This window comes from Lottia gigantea (genome assembly GCF_000327385.1).
Source record: "Lottia gigantea unplaced genomic scaffold LOTGIsca_16, whole genome shotgun sequence".
Classification (NCBI taxonomy): domain Eukaryota; kingdom Metazoa; phylum Mollusca; class Gastropoda; family Lottiidae; genus Lottia; species Lottia gigantea.
The window spans coordinates 1270135-1296034 of record NW_008707965.1 but is presented as its reverse complement, the minus strand read 5'-3'; the positions used below and the strand labels follow the sequence as shown (position 1 = coordinate 1296034).

Sequence of the window (25900 nt, the reverse complement as noted above, 5' to 3'; positions counted from 1 at the left end):
GGTACTGATACATCATCATCATTATCATCATCATTATCATCATTATCATCATCATCATTATCATCATCATCATCATCATCATCATCATTATCATCATCAACAACAGCAGCAGCATCAATCCATCCACCCATTCATGAATCCATTCATCCATCCAGACACCCATTCGTGAATCCATTCATCCATCCAGACACCCATTCATGAATCCATTCATCCATCCAGACACCCATTCGTGAATTCATTCATTCATTCGTAAATCCATTCATTCATTCATTCATCCAGACACCGATTCATCCAACTCCAAACATCATAAGTATCATGATTTCTTTATTAGCCTATATTTTATTATATAGTCACTTAAGTTTCATATATAGCCATTTACAAGATTCTGGTTCTTAGTTTTATCTGTAAGATATACTCAATTAACATAGTAAGTTCTTTAAAATTGTCCAAAAAATAAATGTAGATTAAAATGGGTGTTCTATTTGTTTTTCGAGCTCCAACAATACATACATCTGTCATATTCAATATCTGACTCAAACAGGGCAAGATATGACTAATTTGACCAAAATGAGCCCAAGTCACGATCAAGCGAGTCTTATTTCTCTAAGGTAAATAAACTCTAATTATCTCACCAACTTAATGATAATCAAATACAGTTTAGATCTTATTGAGAACAAGTAATAAGCACTTTTATTCATTTCTTTAAAAAAAAGTGTTTTGGCTTCAATATCCTCTCTTTAGTTCAAAATGCAGGCCCGTATAATATATCCGGAGGGGCATTGGTGTATGGTGTTTAGTTGCGGTACTGGAATTGGTCGTTTGTCAGAATTTTTTCAGGGGGAGGGGGGCCAATCCATTTTTGTTTCGTCTGTAGCTACGGGCCTGACAAAATATACACAATGTTTCAACGAATTACATTATCAATTTGGCATAAGAGAAGGGCTGACATGTCATTCAGTCAATAAACCGAGGCCGGTTTTCTGCAGTCGGTGCACATTGAGTCTAACGACGGTTGCAGATCGAATAAGAGCAGACTAATGCCGCTGAACTGGCAAAATCTCTCTAATTTAAAACTGGGTGGCGTTTGCCAGCCCCCATAAGCCCAAAACAAGTGCAGAAAAGAAAGACGTAAATACCTACGTGTAACACAATGTGTAAAAATGAATGTCCTCGAGAACCTTATTCAAGATGAAAAAGTCGCTATATTTTATAAAGAGGTAATGTAATAGCAATAGTCATCACACAGGAAATAAAACTTCGCCTTGACTGCAATAGACACCATTCTTGTATCACGGGATTTTATATTTTGTAAGGATAGAACGCCAGCGAATACAGCAAAATTGAGGTAGCTCTACAAGACCCGTCGAGAAGAAACAATTGGCCAAATTACTCCCGCAATGTAAATTAGACTGAGATCATGTTCCCCCTCCACACCCATGTTCCAAGACAAGGTACATGATCCACGAAGGTTCCAGGTTCGAATAGACATCTTCACCACAAGTCCTTGTGAACACTTTCATCAAAGGCAATAGATTCCTGCACTGTATTGCAAGACAATCACACGAAAATAAATAAACACATTTCTAACTCTGGGTGTACTATGTGTGTCGGTGCTTCATTTGGGGCAAATGTGTCTGTTTGATTACCTATGGAGGGCGAAGTGACGTTGAGGCGATTTCCCGTTTAATGAGAGTTATCTTTTCTTGTATATTAACTTGCATGATTTGCTCGAGCGATTTGATGGAGAAGAAGAAAGTAGACAGATAAAGATTTTGTTAATTTTAAACACCATATGCCGCAGTCGTAAGTTCAAATGAATTTATTTCAATGTGTTACTACATTACACCCATATTCACGAGAAAATCGCTTGAATTTGTTACTTTTGAACTTGATTGTATGTCACAATCACTATGCAGGTCTTATCGCCCAACTTTTCATGCCATATCGACCGAAGACATTGAATTGGTGTTCAAATCGAAAATTATTCATAGTTTCTCTTCGTGGCTTTTTCTATGTGAAACAGGCCCTCAATTTAGTAGCATTATATTTTACTAAATGACACTCCTTATACATATAGCCTGTAAACATGCTCTGTTGAAAAACCCCCCTTTAAAAGTCAAATATAAAAAAATATTGTTTGTGAGTGAATCTCATCAAACAAGAAACAGTTTTAAGACATTAATTGATATTCCAATTAGCTCCAAATTTATTATTATACACTACGTGTTTTACTGAAAGATGCCTTTTTTTTTAGAGTATCAAATTTCAAGAAAATATTTGGAAAAAATGTAATTCAGAAACCTTTAGGACTCTGACTATTGCTGAGACTTGATAGTCTATCAATTTAAGTTTAACCTGCCAGTTCTAAATTACCTTTCTTTTATTTCAGAAAGTAAAATTGAAATTAGAAGTGTATAGTTGCTATCAGGACAGGAAGCTTGTCTAATTGCTTGGTAAGTAAACCTAGATGGCCTAGATGGAATCCTACTGTAGGCTGGATATAGTATGTCACTGCGCCAGACACCCTCCTACCTGCATTTGAACTTTTCCAAACATGCATACTTTGTATCAATATGAAACTGTATATGTATGATGGAAGAGCTCATTTTTAAAATTAGGGGTGTATTTACTTAGGTTGTACATCAAATTATAGCCCTATATCTCCTTTTATTGACTCAGTGCTATACATTTAAGCTCAGACTATAAGCTTGAATTTTGTTGATCCCCTAGTTTTGAAAAAGAGTAGACTGATGCCTGGTTCATTTGCCCCATGAGAAGCTGAAAGTTCCCTGTCTAACTCAGGGCTGTTGATTTATCTGTCTTTTGTCAGTCATGTCTTGGATTGTAGCTACAAGATTTATCTGTCTTTTGTCAGTCATTCTTGGATTGTAGCTACAAGATTTATCTGTCTTTTGTCAGTCATTCTTGGATTGTAGCTACAAGATTTATCTGTCTTTTGTCAGTCATGTCTTGGATTGTAGCTACAAGATTTATCTGTCTTTTGTCAGTCATTCTTGGATTGTAGCTACAAGATTTATCTGTCTTTTGTCAGTCATTCTTGGATTGTAGCTACAAGATTTATCTGTCTTTTGTCAGTCATTCTTGGATTGTAGCTACAAGATTTATCTGTCTTTTGTCCGTCATGTCTTGGATTGTAGCTACAAGATTTATCTGTCTTTTGTCAGACATGTCTTGGATTGTAGCTACAAAATGACTGACTGTAATTTTTGTCTTTAGGACATTTTCTATACATATGTGCCGGATTTTCAATAAGAATTGGATAAGATCTTAATTTACATGTAAAAATATCCGGTTGGTACGGTAACTTAAAAAAAACTCGCCTAAATTTTCTTTTATTTCTTCATATTTTCAATGGTTATTATTTCATCTGTATTAAATCCACCAGCTGATCTTTAATAATGATACTCTGTTCTTCATTTCAGCATCATGATGGAAGATATTGGTTTATCAGTAGAAGTACGAACAAATAACAGTAAAGTTCCAAAAACTGCAACATGTACTGTATGTGGAAAGCACTTTACAGATCCCAACAATTGTCATAAGCATTTTTTACGCCATGGACAGAACAAGGGGAATGAATGTGAGATTTGTCATCATTTATTTCAAGGGAAGCAACAGAAACTACAGCACATGATGTTTGAACATGGTGTGGAGAAGTATGAATACAAATGTCAAATTTGTGAACTGATTTTTAACAAATTGGAAGACCTTCGTCAACATTCTGTTGATGTCCACAATTCAGGAGATCAGTGCAGAATTTGCTGGTTGTTGTTCAAATCCAAAGATGATCTTCAAGCTCATATGGATCACCATGTTGAAACCAACACTGCACTACCTTGTGAAATTTGTGGCAAATATTACAGAGATAAGTTTAGTCTGAAGCTTCACATAAGAAGCCATACTGGAGAAAAGCCATTTGAATGCCCAAACTGTCCTGAAAAATTTACGGCAAGGATGTACTTGTTTCGGCACATTGAGTCAAAACATGTTAAAGAGACTCCATATCATTGTGAACTTTGTAATGTGTCTTTTAAAACTATAATCCAACTACGAAGTCATGTGAAAACTAAGATGCATGTATCTAATCAAACAACTGAACCAAGACCAGAAAAGCCTGAGGTGCACAAACCTTTCCAATGTACAGAGTGTTCCAAATCATTTGCTCTACAAACATACTTGACTGTGCATATGAGAATTCATAATGGTGTTAAACCTTACTATTGTCCTATCTGTTCACGAGGCTTTGTTCAAGTTGGTAATATGAATAATCATATCAAGCGAATGCATCAACCGAAAATCTCCAAACCAGAAGCTGATTGTTTGAAATGTTTAGAATGTCAAGAAACCTTCTGTAACACTCGAGCATATAAGTACCACATGCGAATCCATAGAAGAGCCCAAAAGCATGCATGTAGATATTGTAGTAAACAATTCAACCATTTGACAAAATTGAAGATGCATGAAGCCTCACATAATCCAGATTCACATATTAAATGCCATTCATGCCAAAAAGTCTTTTTCTCATGGAGCAACTTAAATCGACACAAAAAATGCTGCTCATTCAGAAAGGAAAGGAAGCAGAAGAGAAAAATCATCAAAAAAGAATTTGCAGAAGATTCTGATATTGATTGTGAAGATTTGGAAGAAATGAGCGACATTGATGAAGAAGAGATAAACGACACTTTGACAAAAATCATAAAGTCAGAACCAGTTTGGGAAGGAGAAGTTTTCTGGAACACAAACCAGCCCTCAGTTCAAGTTGGACGTTCTGTTTTGACTATCAGATCTTCCAGACCAAACCAAACCACGACTGATACTGCTGTACCTAGTTTTACCACCAGCTTCTCCGAGGCTGGTGCATACGAGACTGTGTCTGGTACCAGTGATAACATTGCGAATATGATAACCATAGATACACCTTCAGACTATGAAACTGGTGTGCTAAAGACTATATCAGCAAATCAGAGCGTTCCAACAAACCAAAAGTCTGAGGAATGGTCAAAACCTGATACTGAAGTAAATTCACCAAAGCATTCAGCTCAGCTCGATGGTCAAGGCAAGAACTTGCAAGAGGAGGTAACTCCATCCACAGCCTTGCTGGATCATTTCTACCAGATAACCTCTCCAGAACAACCACCAGGGTCTTCTGTATCCACTTCTAGTCAGCTATACAAATTCTTAGCATCCGAATCAGATTTCACTTTAGACAAGCCCTCAACTTCTGCAGTGGATGCAAGACCTTCTTTGAAAAGCCCAAAGAAAATGTCCACTGTTCACCAAGACAATCAAGAAACAGAACAATCGGTTTCCAACATTTTGAATTTTATGGACACTGATGAGCAATCAAACTCAAAACCAGACCTTGCAGATATGAAATCAGAAATGGTTAGTGTTGATGAAATTGTTCAAGGAACCGTCGACCCTTCATCAAAAAATCCAAAAGTGATTTATTTCAAAGTCAATGATCAATTGATGGAGCTTCAGTACTTTGATCCTGAAACTGAGATTGTTGAAGAAGTAGCTACTTCTAAGAATCTGGAGAATGTCATCCCATCAGTTGATGCATCATCGGATGTGTTGGATATAATGTCACCCACAACAAAATTCATCGAGATCAAGGACCTCAATCAAGTTGAAGAGGATAATTCATCTTATATTGTGCCTGATGATGGTCAGGTCCAGAGGAACAGTCCAAGAGTTTTCAGGATTGATGAATATGATAACAGAGTTTCACCTAAACCATTGCAAATATCAAGTGATTCCATGACCTGTTCCATTTGTTACAAGCCATTCAAGGACAAGTCCAATTTGAAACACCACATTAAGCGTCATAATCAAAACAAAGGCAACGAATGTGATATCTGTCGTAAACTCTTCCAAGGAAGGCAGCAGGTGTTTCAACATAAAATGGCTGAACATAACATCAAACCAGAAAATCTCATGTGTGAAATTTGTGGGGTCGTTAAAGCAAGTACAAATGATTTAAGAACTCATAGTCGTGAAATTCATTCCTTCGACTATCCATACGAGTGTTCGTTCTGTTTCAAACGATACAACAATGAACAATCTTACCAAACACATATTGAATTTCATGTCAAGGCCTATCCATGTGATAGATGCGATAAAAGTTATGACTCAGCAAAACTTCTGGGTCTTCATTATCGATCTCACACTGGTGAACGACCTCACGAATGTGACATTTGCAACAAAACATTCATTTTGATGTCACATCTTCGTGCACATGAGCTGACACATCTTGAAGTTCGTCCATATTCATGTTCTTCTTGTTCTAAAAGTTTTATTTGTCAGAGAAGGTTAAATGAACATCTGCGAACACATGAAAAGGAAAAGATGCCACCAAGTGGGAAAGGCAGGAAGAAATCCATTAAAAATTCAGGAAGAACCTTCACGTGTACCGTCTGCTCAAAAACTTTCCAACAGCAAACGTATTTGACTATACACATGCGTACACACAAAAATGAACGTCCTTATTCTTGCCCAGTTTGTGGAAAACGATTTGGTCAAAATGGAAATATGTTGAAACACTGGCAGACCCATAATCGCCTGAAACTAAGTGATTGGCTAGTCTGTAAAATTTGTGACATGAAATTTCGCTCTGAAGCTGAATTCAAAAGACATGAAGCGGCAAAACATCTTAGTAGTTCTGAAGTTGTTCCCAAAATTACCAAAAGGAGAGCTGTTACATTGGAATGCTATGTATGTGGGGATGTATTTGACACTAAAATTTCTTTGAAACAACATATGGACACTCATGCCATTATATGTAACTTATGCTCTACTTCCATTGGCAGCAATCAAACTCTTAAAACGCATCTAGACGAGTTTCACAATGCTGAGAACCCTTTCGAGTGTAGTCTTTGTCACCGACGATACTCTGATCAATCAAACCTGGAATATCATGCTAAAACTCATCTGGAGAAACCTTTAACCTGTTCACACTGCGATAAACGATACAGTAATTTAAAATCCTTACAGAATCACATGACGCTACATCGAGACGAAAACGAATACGAATGTAAAATTTGTGCCAAGAATTTCATAATCAAAGGCAACTTAACAAGACATCTAAAATCTCACAATACTGTCAGTGTCAATTCCTCACCACTGACAAGTTTTTCTTCAAATAAAAACGTGCAGATTGTGATTTCTGCTGAGGATTCATATAAATGTGTGGATTGTGAAGAAAAATTTGAAAATAAACTGAATTTTTTGGAACATGTCAAAATTCACAAAACTGTCTCATTGGGACAAAATATTTAAGAAAAATATTTGTTACTGACTGCACTATTGTGGGAAATCAAATTTCAGTGGGCACAAATGTATTTGTTGTTGTTTTTTTGGGGGTCAGAGTTTTAAGATACTCATGAGTAATATTGTTGTAAAATGCTGGTTGGGCGCTCTTGGTTTTTTTTAAAAACAATTTTGAAAGGATAGTGAGATTTGTTTTTTTTGGGGTCAGAGTTTAAAGATACTCATGTGTGATAGAAAAGATAGTAAGATTTGATATTCTTTTTTAATTTTAAAAAATTGATTTAGGAAACACACTGCCTACAGAGAAATATGATATTATATTGTATATTATTTAAAGGGATTGTAAAGAGTTTTTCTAAAAAAATTTATGTGTATAGGCACCAATTGGCACCATTCCAATTGCAATCAGACATGTGTGGTTCCTGTAATTCAACAAAGACTAAGAGTGTGATGACGTAACTTATTGCTAAGGGCCTTAGTCATCAAACACTTTGTTTAGTGGAATTACAGGAACTACACGTCTAATTGAAAATTAGAATGGTGCATAATGATGGTATCATTTAGAAAACCTCTTTACTATTCTTTAAGATGTGGTACTGAGGTCATACAACCAGGCTAGCAGCCTAATAAGGTTGAGAACTTACAATATTTAAGGGGAAAAATTCCTCTCTTTCTTCGTTATTTATTTAATATATTGGGTGATTGTTTGGTATATTTCTTGTTAATTTGTTATTAAATCTCTATTATTTACATAATTCTCTTATTTCCGATTAAAATTCCATACAAGCAAGACAACACCGTTAATCTAAATCTTGTCCAAAGTGTGGCAAAATCAAGAGTAATAGTTGTATAGTAGTGGGCTCCTCCAAAGAGAAGTACCTTTGGGTATTTGAAAAGTGACACCTACCACCTCTATATAGGAAGGAAGAAGAAGCAGATTTCCTTTATTCCTTCTTCAACAGCTCAATCATGAGCAGGAAAGGGCACAAAATCTGCCTATATAACCTTTTTTTGCATTTCTATTAATATATTCAGTTTTCGAGATTCTCAAATGGATAGTTGACATTAAACTTTTTATGTGAATAGAGTACATCCATAGCTTCAATTTGCACCATTCCTATTTTCAGTCATGACGTCAGTGGGTCTTGCAAATAATTCAACTCAAACGAAGGATTTTATGACATAGTTATAGCACAGGCCCTATGAGAAATGAGAAGTCAGAAACTTTTTCAAGAAACCACAGACATTTGAGAGAAAATTGAAAAGATGTAATGTAAGCCATAAATGGCCCTGATACATAAACATAATAAAGTTAGAAAAACACTTCATATTCCTTCAATATCTGTATTCTAACGTGAATTTTGAACCTTAAATGAGGTAGCATAAATATTTATTTTATAGCATATTTACTAATAATTGACAACATAGAAGGAAAAGCTAATATAACAGCAAAACAAAACACAACAAATAGTGAATACCACCAACTTAAGAACAATAAATATAACAAATAGTTGACAAGTAGACTACAGTAAGCTTGTAAAAAACACTTTTACTAAGATTACTCTATCAAAATATATTATAAAAATTTAATATTAATTTCTAAAAATTTAGATACACTAATACTATTTTATAAGTTTCTGCATAACCCATTTTCCACTATCAGATGTTTCATTTCCTTTTGTTTCTGTGGGTTATTTCCCTGATCATCTGTGATCTGTATAAATAGTTATGCATCACAGTATATAAATAATCTGGGATGTTAATATTTTATTCTTTGTATATCAAACTTTAACGATGGTTTTAATGGACGAGCAAAATCTACAATAAATTTTTAGTCAAAATTCAAATTTAAAGGGACAGGTAGGCATTTTTTAGTCTCAGAAACTGGAATTTTTTAGCTGAGCTAATCAATAATAGTGTTTACAGTTCAGCGTCGAAATTTGAGCCATATGTGTCCAGAATTATCTGCATTTAAATGTTAAAATGATGACTTGCCAATTTAAGATACTCTGTGATATATAGAAAAGATATACCGGTATATAAAAATAGTCAGTAAAATTCCTAGTTTGAAGTATTTTTAAAGTAAGTATGTGATTTTTGTTCATTTCTAGTACTTCTGAAGACTATTTACATATATTCATGACTAAAATCAACCCCCCAAAATGCCACCTGTCCCTTTAAATAAATATTTTTTTCAGATTAAAGATGGCAAGTGTGGTAACTCACAGATACAAATAGGAAACGAAATATCCACATCTGGATTTTAACTTCTATTTGATAAAAGGATATAATATATATCTTAACATATTTTTGCCTTAATTTATATTGCAATTTTAGTAGAATATATTAAAAATAAAAACATTTAATAATAAATGCAAAAATTCAACAAATTGTTTACCATTTATGAATTTTGGACACATGAAGACTTCATTTGCATCATACAGATGTTCTGTCTCATATCTCTGGTTCGTGTTAATCCTGAGAAATTTGACCAGTTTTCAATCACTACAACATTTAATGGTATTTGCTAAAGTTATATCGAATCTGGTAAAGTTTTAATATAAAACCAGATAAAGGATGGGGAATAAAAATGGTGCGAACAGAACTTATAAGTGTCCCTGATACACATACAAAAACCCATCTTCATAATGTCATCTGTTTGTAATAGCTTGACATTGTGAAGTACAAAACCTGGAATCTTCTTTTGAATCCCCTTTACACATAATAATATAATATTTCTGAGCTGATAACACACTAGACATATATAAGACATATTTTAAAACAACTTCCAACATAATATTCATTCAGTAACTATTTAAACACTGTGTTTTACATTGAGCCATCTTGTGCTTAAACATTTATTGATTCTTATCATCAAAATATCCTTCCCCACTGAGAGAAAAGATGTATATAACTACTGATAAGATATTGCAAAAGGATTGTTAAGAGGTTTTTCTTTAAAAAATATGTGTAGGGGGGACACTGACAGTATCATTTGCACCATTTTCAATCAGACATCTGTGGTTCCTGCAATTCCACAAAAGAAGTGTTTGATGACATCACTAATAGCGAGTTTGCTTTATTGCTTAAGGCCTATCGCAAATAGTGACTTCATCAAACACCTAATTTGATTGATATGCAGTAACAATAGACATCTGAAAATTGCCATAATGCAAATTGATGCCATCAGTGTCCCCAATAAACATAAAATATTTATAAAAACATCTGTTCAATCCATAACATTAGATGCCCTAATATTCATGAATTTATTCGAATATTTAAAAATATTTAGGAGGGAAGAGCCCATAGCTAGCCATAGACAATGGACCCTCATCTTTAAACTCATTTCGTGAAACCCCAGGTCCCATGCACGATCTTTTATGCTGCTGAAGTGTGACAGTATACATGAAAAATTGCCCACAAATGTCACATTTATAGGGTTTCTCCTTCGTATGTGTCCTCATATGAACCACAATGTTGTACTTTTGACGTGTTGTATGGCCACAGATTTCACAAGAAAATGTTTTCAAATTATCAGTCCCTAAATGGATTTCTCTGTGCTCCGTTAAATTTCGTTTCCGCGCGAATTTCTTCTCACATAAATCACACTCGTACGGTTGTCTGTTGGTATGATGAAGTGTGTGATCATGCCAAGCGTTTCGACTAAAAAACGACTTTCCACAAAGATCACATATAAAGTTTTTAACGCGATTTAGGGTATGATGTGATTTGACGTGATTTCTTAAAATACTTTTACTACGGCCCATGAAATCACAACTTTTACATTTGTATGGTTTCTCTCCCTTGTGGGCTAAAATATGGTATTTTAAGGATTCTTCAAGTTTAAATTTATTGCCGCAAATCTCACAAACGAATGGTTTCTCGTTGGTATGTTTTCGTAAATGTTTCTCAAAATCAGGTCTTGAGCGAAAGTAATCGTTACAGTATGTGCATTCCAGCCATCGACCACATTTCGGTTTGATATCGTGGACACGTAGTTTATGCAGATCCAGACCACTTTTAGTTTGGAATACTCTGGTGCACATCATTACCTCACACGGAAACTTTTCGCGATCACGACTATCGTGAGATCTCATGTGAAATTTATGCTTCGCCTTCGTTTCAAACGCTTCATTGCAGACCTCACATTTGAAATCCTTAATTCCATGAACTTTTAAACGATGACTTTCCAAATCTTGTTTTTTTCTAAATGCGTTGTCGCATGCATCACACGTATGTTTCTTTTTGAAATTTCGAACTTTCTTCGCTGGTTTTTCCTCTTTTTCTGGTTTCTCATCAGGCAACCAGTCATCATCATCTTCAGCCTCTTTTTCACTTTCCTCTGGCTCCGAAATTGTTTCCTCCTCTTCAATTACTGGTTCTGCTGCTACTGGTGCCTGCTTTTTCTTTTCAGCTTTTGATGCTGGTGGGGTTGACTTTGCTTCTGGTTTCTTTGAAACTGGGGTTGTCTCTGGTGATTGAGAAGCTGGGGTTGTCTCCGATGTCCTTGAAGCTGGAGCTTCTGTTTCAGCCATATTTACAGATTCTTCAGCTGGTTTTGATTCTATTTTTGAAGATCCCAATTCACCAACACCTTCATTTAAAATCTCAACAAAATCATCATAAACATCCTTTAACTTGGAATTCCTCGAATCTACTGCAGATTTGTTTTCTGAAGCTGAACTTGAATATTTGCGAATTTCATCCCTGAAGTTACTATGATGATAATGCAATGTATTGCACAATTTGAAAATGGCGTCGTTGTTGCTAATGGCTTCCGTTAAAATGGCGTTGCATTGGGCGATAATCTGACAGCGTAAAGCATCATGGCCGACGATATAGTTTGATATTTGAATGATGTCCTGTATTGATGAACTCTGGTAAGAGAGATATTTTTCACTACTTTCGGTGATCTGAGACACACAACTCTCTGGTGAAATTAATTCTGTGTATTGAGAAGGCCGACTGAATGTCTCCATTGCTCAATTAAATGTATGATTTTGAAAAAATTGGCTGCTTCAATAGCAGCTTATAAACAGCGATATTATCTTGATAAAGGATTCCATTCCAAAGCTTACATTCTTATAGTAGGGTTGAGGCTTATTCAAATAATAGAGGTCTAAGTTATGTTGAATTAAATGTTTCAATCAGCTATCACTTCCTTGCAACAGACACAAAATATCTAATCAATGATCATTTCCAAGCACTGGAATGTAAAATATATAAAAAAGTACTATTTTGTAGACTCCCAAAAAAAGTGTTAACAGGTATTAGCATTGTTAACTCGTTTACAATATTTGCCAAGTTCGACTAAATACCAATAACGGTGCACAATAAAGGTACCCACAGCAACAGACCTGTATTAAAAGTTAAAGGTACCAGTTTGTCTCACATGTCCATAGTTAATTCATAATTAGCTAAATTAGAAGAGAAATACCAGTAGAATTCCAATGAGTGACCAATCAAGTAAGGTCAAAAAGTATTTTTTTTATTATCCAGACTGTACACACATGGACATTTATGATTGGTTAAAACTCTTCATTATATGCAATAAAAACATAATGATATGATTAAGATTACATGATAATTCATTAGAAACACCAATTGTTTGTTTAATTTGACACTAAACAATAAGCAAACCCATCTTTAAAGCACCATTTTCAGGAGAACAAAGACTCATTAGCATGGATTAGCTGACTGCATTAGATGATAGTTCTAAAAAATTCAACTGAGGATGGAATATTATCCTTGGCTCTGACCATCATTAATGACATTTTCAGCCAAGGTAACTAAAATCATTTTGTCAAACGAATCGAAGTATGCCCAATTGTATATATATTACCAATTGGTAATAACAGACTTCCCCTGGGCTCTCCCGATTCGCTTTATGTCAATCAGCCATGGATTCCGTACATTTGAGAAGTCGAATGTACCCACCTTATATTGTTCGGTTTAATTGCGGCAGCTGTAGAACGAATATTTCAAGAAACATACTGGCCTCTGGTTCTTGTCAATATCCCGTCCAGAGAGTAGTCAAAGGGAAGTAACTTGAGTAAGAGCCAGTTCGTTTCATTTAATCAAGTAGTTCACAATATGAAATGAATATATACCGCTACATGGTTTGCAGAAGGTTTGGGAGTGGAGTTTAAATTAGAGGGATTGTTTTAAACAGTAAGGAGAGAGGTGTTGAAACTTCAATTTTCCAGCAACAGGGCTATTTAACTGAAAAAGTAGGTTATATAATGTCCATTCTGTAAGCTTAGGAATTTTAAATTCTAATTATTTTATTGACTATAACAGTATACAAGGCTTCCTGTAGAGGATGTCACTAGCAAGTCAGGTCATATTCACTCTTCCAGATCACCATTTGTCACAAAAACTGGGTTATAAAATTTTATGAATCTATTTCAGGGTCTATATAGAGTTTTTCCAAGATCTATTATGTCATTATCCTTATAAAGCAAGACATAGCATTAAAGGGGCAAATGCACCATTTGTATGACCAATCATACCTTAGTCTCAAAGACTGAAATTTTTTAGCTAAGCCAATCATTTCACAGCTTACAAATCCATGTGTGTCCAGAAATATCCGTGTTTGAAAGTTAAAAAGATGATTCGTCTTGTCTTGAGACGCTGTTATACATAGAAAAGACATTTATAGAAATAAGAAAATAAATTCTTATTTTGAGATATTTTTAAAAGAATAATGTGATTTTTGTACATTTCTAGTACTTCTGAAGACTTTTTACATAATTGCATTTAAGATTTAAATCAACACCAACATGTTGCATCTGTCCCTTTAGAAAGCTATTGGTGGTCTGTCCAAAGTAAATGCTGTGGTAATTTTATAAGTGATTGAGAAATTTAGGGGACTATTGAAATATATAATATCTATGGTAAAACTGGTAGTAAAAAAGATGGAGGATCATTTTTTCTTTCATCTAGATCTTTTAAAATAAATATATAAAAAACACATAATTTTTTTTAATAATATTAAATTATCATAGTTTACACGAATTTATAAACACACTAATGATTTGTCGTGGCAGCTTTTTAACCATCTCATTATGGCAAGGGAAGAACCAGTCTGTGGCATTTACCCATGATCAGAAAGCCATTATTTTTATTTAAATGATTCATTTGAAGGGGGAGTATTCACCAGCTTAAGAACAAAATGATTTGTACACAGAATTATCAATTTCTGTTTAAATTCTAAAAGGAGCATTACACTTTTTATGTAAAACATTTTCATTATCAAAAACGTTGTAAATTATACCTGAAAATATTTCTTAAGTATGCTATTTATAACTATGTATCTACTTGATCAAACTGAATTTGTTTTAAAAGGGTTAATTAAAAACCGAGAGTACTAATTGTTACTTAAGCAGTTTGACCCAGTTTTGGTGATTGGCTTTATATAATGGCTCCTGATATTTAGTTTAAATCTTTAGAAAACGTAGGAGACATATTTCTCTGTAATTAGGCATTTATTTTACTCAAGTCTGTACAGTTTTCTAATAGCTTGCAAATACCATAAAAAAAACGTTAAAAGGCTATGTAACCTTTTCGAGTTTTGGCGTTAAATTTTTCGACCTACAAAAAAGCAGAATGTCCCTTTGATTTTACCATGTAATTTCATTTGCGTAGAACTATTTTCAAAATCATTTATTGATCAGAGCATTTGATTGGTTGAATATGACACAAAACAGGAAATGCAAAACCAGATTATCAGATCATGGATGGCCGGTGAAATCACCCACAGAACACCAAACGAGGCATCCAGACGTGCATTTTAATCAGGTTTTGATTGGGCATGTTGAGCTTAATACTAAATGTCTTGCAAAAAGAATTGAAGATAAAAACTACAACAAAACACTATTCACTAGACGTTAATATTACGTTGCATTATTGGTAATTCATGATGTTTCCTGTCTTTAAAGAGAAGTTATTTTTTTTCACATTTAGTTTCACCAACTAAAAAAAAAATAAATTTTTGTACAAGAAGAAATTATTCAAAGTTTTCTCGATGGTACATTCATAGCTAAGCCCTTTCACAATATTATATGTTCTAACTTTTGCAGGCAACTGACTATTCTCTCCACAATATGCAAGTAAAAACTATAATGATGTTTGTACAGTGTGACCAGCCTCCCAAATGCCCCACCCCCTCACTTGTATCCCCACTGGCACTGCCACTGTAGTTTGTTCCCTGTGGTCACAGTTATATTTAAAATTTTATTCCTTCATGGTTTCAGCTTTCCGTCTCTCCTCAGCCTCTTTCTGTTGTTTCTGCATATCAAGGCGCTTAAATTTAGCCATTTTAGTGGTAATGTGCATATCCTCTTCTTCAAAAAATTTTGGTTTCATTCTGTAGTGTGGAATGATCTCTCTCCTAAAAATATTAAATGAAATGAATGTTGAAATATTTTTTGAGGAATGGAGTTTTTCATTGCCTGATTATGCATATATTATGTGGACTGATGACGTCAATGCACAATGGGTAGGGTCTCATTTATTGAGATTATTTGAGTCTCACCTGATTAGGCCAATAATGATGGATACTGCCATGTGGTGCATAACAAGGTTAAGAAGTGGGTCTCGTGTGTAATATGTCAGAAACTTCCATTGGCATATTTGTGGCTGATGAAATCTTATGTAAATATCTTTCAAATGTTAAACCAATCCCAACATTAAAACTTATTGGAAAAATCATGCCAGAAAGGTTCAAACTGAATTCCTGTTTTTATTCATAACGGTTAAGCAATAATACATTATTAGCTCTGGACTATTTGCAATTCAGTGAATACACATGCTTTATATATAATTGTGGACAGGACTCAGGAGGTCGGAAGTTAGAGGTTTTTTACGTTCAGTAGACTAACAAGCAAAAAAAAAGACAAAATTACCAAATAAAAGAACCAATAATGGTGCCGAACACTGTAATATAAATAACATGATGTTTAAACGGTATTTTACTCCGACCCATATCTATGTATCTCAGAGGAAAATGATTAAATAGCCTTCCTGGCTTCCACACTGCAGACTCTACTTTCTTTTTATCCACGTTTTGGAACGACCTTCAACTTTTAACCTTAATCTCTATCTCTAATTTTATTTTCTAGTTTACTGTGTTTTGATTGGATTATTGAAAATAATTGGCCAATCAGATGTGTTGTTGGATATAAATTTCTAAAAATAGACTGACCAAATTAATGGTTGGTTGTAAACAAAAAATAGAAGCTTTTTCCTGTCGAAATCAGCTGATCAAAACTGATTTTTTGAGTCGATTGGTGAATTAGAAGCCTAGTCTTTGTCCAGATTTGTAAGTACGTTACTTAATTCATTGCCTTCTTGGTAGAAGTTTGAAGTAGGCATATGGACCAGAAGATGCATTGATGCGGATGTGTTGGTGTTAATTGACTTCGAGGAGAGGGGCTGTAGGAAGGGAGAAGGGTGGGTGTTCTGTCAACTGATGATGCTAGCAATAAGGACTCTTTGACAGTCATTCTAAGTGTACACACTTTATTTTTTGGATTAGGTATTTCCTACTCTCTACCCCTTAACCCCACTCTCTCCACTATTGAGTTTTTATGGCTTTGCCCCGTAAAATTTTTCTTTCTGCACCGTTCAGGCAATTCTGACTTTGTTTAGCCCAGAGCCCTTTATAGAGCTATAAAGTGCTCTGGTTTAGCCTAGTGGGTTAAGTATTTGATAATGACCTAGACAAGACCTTTGGTTAAGTTGGTATATAATCTCTATCCTTATCAGTTTGACTTGTTATACTAGGTCAGTTAGATTACTTGGTTTGTTACCCAGTCAAGTTATACAATTATTAAAATATTTTCACTGTATAGTGATCTATTGTAGAGTGATCGATATAGAAATATTAAAACAGAATCTAAAAAAAAATGTTGTTTCACGCTATGCGATCTATAGACAACTGACCTATTTTCAGCCTATGTCCCTACTGAAGTGAGACAGGTAGAACTTATTCTTATGTCTACACATTGAGACAAGTTTGGAGTTTGTTTATATGTAGAAATCTCCCTAGAAGCAATAAATTTCTTATCAAATTGATTTATTTTTTTGTCAAAATTAGGCCAGTGCTTCTACAGTGGAGTATCTCTAATAAGACGTAATACTAGTGCTTGTTATTGCCCATCATGCCACAATGTTCAGTCTAATTGTAGAAGCCTCCTTGATTATGTAGGCTACTGTCTAAGATTAAGAATGCAATTTAGCTTCCCTACAATTCTAGTCCCTTTAATTTATTATTGCTACTATATCTTCTCCACTGCAAAATTAAATGGGTTATTGTTACAAAATACCCTAAAAAATGAGACTTTTTGTGTGTTATTCCGAGTTGACCTTAGAGTGGTATAAGGTGTTCTGAAAAACGCTGATATTAAAAAAAAAAATACCTTGTAAATTATACTTTGACCCATTCAAATTATATGTGATTTTGTTTTCTCCTGCCTTCAGTTTCTGAGCTGTTTCTATTTTTTTTTCAGCTGTGAGTTGGTGAGATGTTTACTAATGCTAAAGGAAAGTTATTTCAGTACAGAAACTGTCAGATTCTACGAGACCATGAGATATTTACCGAAGATTTGTGGGTTCGGGATGGGATCATTTTAAATCCAGAGAAGATATTTTTTGATGAGAGAATTTCAGCCGATTATCAGATAAATTGTAAAAATAGCATCCTGGCTCCTGGCTTCATAGAAACTCAAATAAATGGCAAGTTCTTGCTAGCCAATTTTATGGTCCAGATGAGGAAAGTTCGCTGAAACGGTTGCATTTGCCTTACTTTTTTCAATTTCCAACTGCTGATGGATCATTTTCATATACATAGCCTTTAATGCACAGGTTAAAGATATTGTAAAGAGGTTTTCTAAATTTTGTATGTATATCTGGGACACTGATAGCATCAATATGCATCATTCCAATCTTTAGTTAGACGTCTGTGGTTCCTGAAATTCCACTAAAACTAAGTTCTTGATGACGTCACTTATTTGAAAAAGTAAATTTTTAAGTGTTAGTGGAATTGCTGGAACCACAGACGTCTGATTGATAATTGGAATAATGAAAATTGATGCGTTCTGTATCCATAAAATTTTCAGAAAACCTCTTTACAATCCTTGAATGACATGGCACTTTGTCCATGCCAGCACTGGCAACCATGTATTATTGTATTATTAGGAAAACAAGTTAAAAAATCCCAAAGTAACATCTTTACATATGCCTAGTTTGAACCCTGAACCCTTAAGTTAACAAGGGTCTTACTTGCAGAACTCCCTAGTCTCTTAGTACTAGAAAAATATTTTGTTCCCTCATAGTTCTGTCTATTTTTGTCCTCTCTAGGTACTAACTGTCTATTTTGTTGCTATTTTGTCAGGTGCTTTTGGAGTAGATTTTAGTCAAGAAGAACTGGTAAAGAATGGAGGTGTAGATAAAGTGAGAAAAGGTTTATTAGAACATGGAGTCACATCGTTTTGTCCTACTGTTATAACCTCACCTCCTCATGTTTATAAACAGGTTTGTAGGACTACCTATTTGGCAGAAGCTCATACACATGTTTTGGATATAAGATTCATCATTAGACATTCTAATTAACATTAGACCATACTGTCTCACAACAGCCCTCTTGTACCTAACCTGATAAAGACTGCATCACAGCGCTGGAGAGAGTAGAAATTTGATTGATTAAAGCAATGTTGAACTGAATTGGCTATATTAAAAATAAAAGCTAATGAAAAAAACAGAAACGAAAGTTTGGTCTAATTCTTGACCACAACATTAGAAAACTCTGTAAAAGGGGTGCTTAAGATATGGATATTTGACCTAAAGAACGTATGAACGAGGTATACAAGCTTATTAAACTGTAGCTATTTCTTAGACCTGATTTGCAAAACCTTAAAATATTTAAAACGTTGTCCTTAATCTTTAAAATGTTCTAGGAAATTTTTGTTCACTTTAAGGGCAGAGTTCAATCTCATTTTTCAGACTTAAAATCTGATATTTGTTCACCTTCAAGTTTGTGATGTTATATTCTCTTTATTACAGATCTTGCCCTTATTAAAAAAAAGAAAAGGGTGTAATGGAGGGGCTGGGATTGTAGGTAAGATTATTTCCACTATCAGGTGTTACCTGTTTTAATAAGCCCTATATAAGCCCTGTTGAGAGTTTGAGGAATCTTGACACTTCTATATATGTTGAAAACTTTTCCTCATTCCTCACTGCATGATGTTGCCCATGTATACTCAATAATTCATTTGATTTTTAGTTAATCTTGTTGAGGCTTATTTAAAAGCCAAGCTAAGAAAGACAATTGTATTGCTCACTACCATATATCTTGATGAAGTGGGTAGAATTTCTTTTTTCGATTTTTAGGTATCCATGTTGAAGGCCATTTTTTAGCAAAGAAAAGAAAGGGGCTCATTTGAAAGAATTGCCTCATTGCTCACTGCATAATGTTTATTAGTCCAGTTAGTAGAAAGTAAAACTCTATGTTGTTTCATTTAAGGTATCCATGTTGAGGTCCATTTAAAAGCCAAGAGAAAAATAATTATTTGATTTTCCCTCATTGCTCACTGCATTATGTCTTTATCAAGCACTGAAGCAGTAGGAAGTAAAGCTTTTCTTTCTATTTGAAGGTATCCATGTTGAAGGTCCATTTATTAGTGAAGAGAAGAAAGGGGCTCATTTAAAAGAGTTTGTAGAGAAATTTGACAACGGTATTAAAGATGTGATAGATATGTATGGTGATTTAGAAAATATCGCCATCATTACCTTAGCTCCTGAATTAAAACAGTCCAAACAAGTTATAGAGGATTGTGTAGAGAGGGGAATCATTGTCTCTGTAGGTAGGTATCTTGATTAGAGTTCAGTCCCTTTGCAAATAAAGATACATTTTGGCTTATTTAGAAAATGTTGTGAGCCCCAGAATCAAACCATTCCAAGCAAGATTGTGTAAACATGGTGAGTTATCTCAGTAGGTAGGTATCTTGATCTGAGTTTAGTCCCTTTGGAGAGGCTAGATTTTTACACTAGGATTTGCCAGTTCCCGGATAATATAATTGTCACCTAATGTAGAAGATAGATCAGCAATAGTGATGTCATGCCATTTCCATAAGTACAGGAAACCACACACATCAGACAGAAAAATTTGATAATGAATAGAAGCCATCAACGGCTATGATAGACATTAAAGGTACAGAAGACCTGTTATTCTTACGTTCAGTTATTAATGATATTATGATATGACATTAGTTTGTACTTGAAGTTCGAGATCCACTATAACGATTAAATGGTTGATATTTCAGGTCATTCTGTAGCTAATCTAGTAACAGGTGAAGAAGCTGTATCTAATGGTGCCACTTACATCACTCATTTATTTAATGCCATGCTTCCTGTACGTATGATCTGATTTAAATATAGATTTATTACTATTGGTTTTACATTCCTGGAGTTTGATCATGTCTTATTGCCGTCAGGCCACAACAGAAGCAAATTTTTCCCATGTTTGTTTGAATTGCAATATCAATTCAGAGGTCACTGTGGTCCTATAGAAAATAATCTAAATCTTATTGTTATTAAACCATTATTGAACCATTATTCTAACTGTGACTCGGGTGAAATTGGAGATTATTTCCTTACTTTTTTTGCTCGAAATTGAGCTAATGAAGTTGGTTATAAGTAATTGGTTTAAGTAGTGTTATATTTATTTCAACTGAACACATAATTATCCAGAATATAAATAAGATTCAAGAATGCTTATGCTTATCTATCGCCTACTGTGCATAAATAACTCTAAGCTGATTTTCTAAATGTAGAGAGACTTGTTGTTGTTCAGTCTGACTTTGACCATATTTTGATGAAGGGTTAGTAAGTTATTTCCCTGAAATTGTAAAAACTTTCAAATTTTGAATAGAAGATGCAATATTTGGTTAGATTTTTCTCAGGATCTTGATGAAAGTTTGGTATGTTTATGTATGTAATGGATATATTATGAATATGATATTTTGAATTTCCAGTTTCATCATCGTGATCCTCATCTAGTTGGTCTATTAACCAGTAATCGTCTACCTCCCAACTCCCAGATATTCTACGGTATGATAGCAGATGGAATACACACCCACCCTGCCGCTCTACGTATAGCTCAGAGAGTCAACCCTAAAGGTAAAGATTTATTTTTGTATTTTGATCTTAACAATAACACTCACACTACTAGTATCTGCATTAACAACGATATAGCAACTAAGGAATAATAGCTTGATGAATCAGGTAGAGTTGATCAGTCATAGATTGATAGAAGGTGTTCTGAAAGAGTGAGAATGCCCTGTAAATATCCTCCATAGTACTACTTACTCGTATCATTTGAAGATTTGACACTCTGAATACTGAGTAGGAATAAAATGAAACTTTATATACCCTAAACATTATGTAACTTTACTGGCCGTTTTGGAAGATATCAGTTGATATCAGTTTTAATATCGTAAGTATTTTGTCCTGTATAAATCTCACAGTCTTTACCTTATTCTAGGTATAGTTCTGGTAACCGATGCTATACAAGCTACAGGTCTACCAGAAGGTTGTTATAAATTTGGTACTCAACAGATAGAAATCAAGAATAACAAGGCTACTATAGCTGGTACTGATACACTATGTGGAAGGTCAGATATATTTAATATATTTGTTATCCTGTTATATCTTAATATGAATTAATGACCATGTGGAAAGTTTGAAAGAGAAACTTAAAGGGATAGGTGAGCCATTTTGCGGTGTTGATTTTAGTCTTGTAAATAGTCTTCAGAAGTAGTAGAAATGTACATAAATCAAATCGTTCCTTAAATATATCTCAAACTAGGAATTTTACTCACTATTTCTGTATATGTCTTTGATAATTCTGGACACACATGGATAGGCTCAAATTTCTACGGTGAGCTATAAACAGTTTCTCAGTATGATTGGTAAAAAAAAAAATGGTCTACCTGTCCCTTTAACCTTGTGCCAGTGCCTTTTATTGAATATTAACTTGTTTCTTTAAATCACTCTAATCCCTAAGACAGCAAACTAATATTTCAGTTACTTCAGTTCTGGATGATAGAGTTATAGTCAGTCTTTATAGAAGGAAACGCAAAAAGAACCCAACAAATGATCTGTCAACGCGTTTCTATTGGTTAGCTACTTTTTCTGGCTCAGCTGGCAGCTTAGACGCCCACACACGTTGAATTTCTGGCCTCTTGAAGCAGAATATATCAAACAATAGATCTTTTCTCACAGCCTCTCCAGGCAGAAATCTCACTAAAAATTCTGCGCACATGGAGGAAACAGCTCAGCTCTCAACCTCTTGAGGCAGGCAGCTCAGCTAGTTCCTCTCGTGTGCGGCAGGCTTTAAAGAAACCTAAAACAGCATTGTGTAAATAAAACTGGCCTCTCCATATTGTGATTTATCCAAATATCTGTATATCAATAAAACTCTCTGTATCAAAACTATATTAACATACCGTTATTTTTCAGTATTGCCTCTATGGATAGCTGTGTTCGACATTTTTCAAAATCTACAGGTAATGTTAACCTGTTTTCTTAAAATCCTACTTTTATATATGACATTTCCAAGATAACACAATTTTTACTGTCTGCCTATTTTACTTTTTAATTTTTTTTTTATAAAGACTGTTTTGACAAGTAATAGTAATTTCTATAAATTTTATTAGAGCAATACAACTTAACTCTTCTGTAGATTATTGTTGACTTCGATTTAAATGGTAACAGAAAGATTATTTTCACGCATTTTGTCGTGGAACTGCTAGTTCACATATAACTGCTAGTCAACAAGATCTCTGTAAAACTGAGTCTAATATGGATCTTTCCTTTCATTCTGACTTAATCACCACCTTTAATTATGACTTAATCACCACCTCTTATTCTGACTAAATCAACACCTTTCTTCACTCTGACTAAATCACTATCTTTCATTCTGACCAAATCACCACCTCTTATTCTTAATAAATCACCACATTTCATTCTGACTAAATCACCACATTTCATTCTGACTAAATCACCACCTCTTATTCTGACTAAATCACCACCTTTCATTCTGACTAAATCAACACCTTTCATTCTGACTAAATCAACTCATTTCATTCTGACTAAATCAACACCTTTCGTTCTGACTAAATCACCACCATTCATTCTGACTAAATCACCACCTTTCATTCTGACTAAATCAACACCTTTCATTCTGACTAAATCAACACCATTCATACTGACTAAATCAACTCATTTCATTCTGACTAAATCAACACCTTTCGTTCTGACTAAATCACCACCTTTAATTATGACTTAATCACCACCTCTTATTCTGACTAAATCAACACCTTTCTTCACTCTGACTAAATCACTATCTTTCATTCTGACTAAATCACCACCTCTTATTCTGACTAAATCAACACCTTTCATTCTGACTAAATCACCACCTTTCATTCTGACTAAATCAATACCTTTCATTGTGACTAAATCACCACCATTCATTCTGACTAAATCAACACCTTTCATTCTGACTACATCACCACCATTCATTCTGACTAAATCACCACCTTTCATTCTGACTAAATCAACACCTTTCATTCTGACTAAATCACCACCATTCATACTGACTAAATCAACACCTTTCATTCTGACTAAATCAGCACCTTTCATTCTGACTAAATCAACACCTTTCATTCTGACTAAATCAACACCTTTCATTCTGACCTTTAAAAACACCTTATTTCTTTCAGAATGTGGAAATGTGGAAGCTTTAGAAGCTGCTTCTTTTCACCCAGCTCAAGTTTTAAAAATATCAGATAGAAAAGGGACATTAGACTTCGGTAGTGACGCAGACTTTATCTTGCTAACTGAGGATCTCCATGTGAAAGCTACCTTTATAGCTGGTGAACTAGTATGGCAGAAATCAGGTGATGTGGTATCAGTGATCTCCAAGGGGAGTTAATTCAATATGATATAGTGTCCTGGACAATAATAAATTTATCATAAGTTGTTTATATGTTCTATGGGACATAATTTAATAGTTTCTCAATTTTTCAAAAGTATTCTTGATTGGCCATATCTCTCGGCAAAACTCTATCAAAACATACAGGAGTACACCAGGAATTATTTATTTATTAACAATGATATAATGATACACATGGAAAGATTACATACATAATAGGATACAGTAGCTAGACAGAAACTGCTTATATAAAACCATAGGCTAGGAATTGACTTCTGTAGGAATGAAGTTTTTCAAAGAAATCAAATCAAATTCAATGATTTCACAATATTTGATGTAGTTTGTGTCACCTCTGTTATGGTAATTTAGAAATATTTTTAATTGTGATAACTTTAATTCCAGCTATACTGTTGTATTATTGTCTGTTTATGGATTGTGTCTTTTGTTTGTAAATTTGTCTCAAGATACTGATTACTAGGTTTCTTTTGATTCTGATTTAATTGTGAATGAGTGGTTAGAAAATCAACCCTTACCATTGCACAGTTCATTAGACCATTTGCTATGATCAATAAAAAAATTATGGTGGTTGTTGATTCTTATATCAGTCAGAGTGTGAAGGTCTTGTGTCCGTGAATAAGTCATCTTAATCATCTTATTGAACCCTGGCTGTAGCACTATTAATTAGCCCAATTGCTTGAATACATCGAAATTATGGAGGTTGTGGGTTATAATAAAAATCGGCAATGAACCTAAATATCTATGGACCTTAAATAAGTGATCTTTCATCATTATTGTAATCCACATGGCTGTAAATAATCTTGGACAGATCAAAATAAAGAAAACTAGCTGATCCTTGGCCAAACCTCTTGGCATTGATCTTTACTGATACTTTAAACATTTACATTCTGACATGTCACCAGACTTCCACATGCCAAGACCAGATTACAACCCACGACCACCATTTGTTCTGGATTTTGCCAGTATATTTTCAATTTATCCTGCATAAAACTCCAAATGAACTACCTTATATATAAAGGTTTTAGCCTACTCTTGTCTGCAAGATATAATCTTTTGACTGCCATAAAAGTGCCAAATTGAGTTTTCTTTCTGCATGAATCTGTATTATCTATCTATATATGTACTGACATATTTGTTACAATTTGTTTATGAATGGAAATTTAAATCAAAATATTTTATAGATTTCAGATTTTATGACTATGTTTATGTAATGTCAATATAAATTATGTTGTATTTGAATGAAATATGTCAATAAATAGTGGTTTAATAAAGGAACTAAAATATTTGTTGGTCAACTTGTTAAGAGATTGTAAAGAGGTTTCTAAACTTGTATATGTATCACGGACAATGATAGCATAGATTTCGACCATTTCAATGAGATGTTTCAAATTGCATTTCCACTACAATTAGGCGCTTTGTACATCTAACCGAAAAAATAGAATATGGGAAGAATGGACCAAATACACTTAAGACAGCTAGAAAACCTCTAGAGCTCATATTGAACTAGATGATAATGTCCAGCTAAAATGTGTTCCAAACATAAATCATGAACAGCAGGATTTTTATCTGAAACTTTTCATGTGCAGAACAAAGAGA

The 25900-nt window shown here is 34.2% G+C and overlaps 3 protein-coding genes across 3 annotated transcripts; 2 read left to right on the top strand and 1 right to left on the bottom strand.

Annotated features, from left to right (window-relative positions):
• Window positions 1-3654: 3654 nt before the first annotated feature.
• LOTGIDRAFT_113159 (hypothetical protein) lies at window positions 3655-7302 on the top strand (the record flags this gene model as incomplete). Its single annotated transcript, XM_009051181.1, has 6 exons — window positions 3655-4098; window positions 4141-4276; window positions 6161-6382; window positions 6419-6557; window positions 6834-7131; window positions 7198-7302. The coding sequence occupies 6 exons, from the start codon at window positions 3655-3657 to the stop codon at window positions 7300-7302; spliced, it is 1344 nt and encodes a 447-aa protein (XP_009049429.1).
• A 3365-nt stretch (window positions 7303-10667) lies between these two features.
• On the bottom strand, window positions 10668-11540 carry LOTGIDRAFT_54849 (hypothetical protein; the record flags this gene model as incomplete). Its single annotated transcript, XM_009051065.1, has 1 exon — window positions 10668-11540. A coding segment is annotated over one exon (873 nt), but the record flags the coding sequence as incomplete, so codon positions are not given.
• Window positions 11541-17819: 6279 nt separating this feature from the next.
• LOTGIDRAFT_213201 (hypothetical protein) lies at window positions 17820-25588 on the top strand (the record flags this gene model as incomplete). Its single annotated transcript, XM_009051180.1, has 10 exons — window positions 17820-18034; window positions 18167-18171; window positions 18689-18828; window positions 19357-19411; window positions 19947-20156; window positions 20616-20704; window positions 21327-21471; window positions 21836-21965; window positions 22813-22859; window positions 24075-25588. 10 exons carry the CDS (start codon window positions 17820-17822, stop codon window positions 24284-24286), a joined length of 1248 nt encoding a protein of 415 aa, XP_009049428.1. The 3' UTR covers window positions 24287-25588.
• Between the last annotated feature and the right edge of the window lie 312 nt (window positions 25589-25900).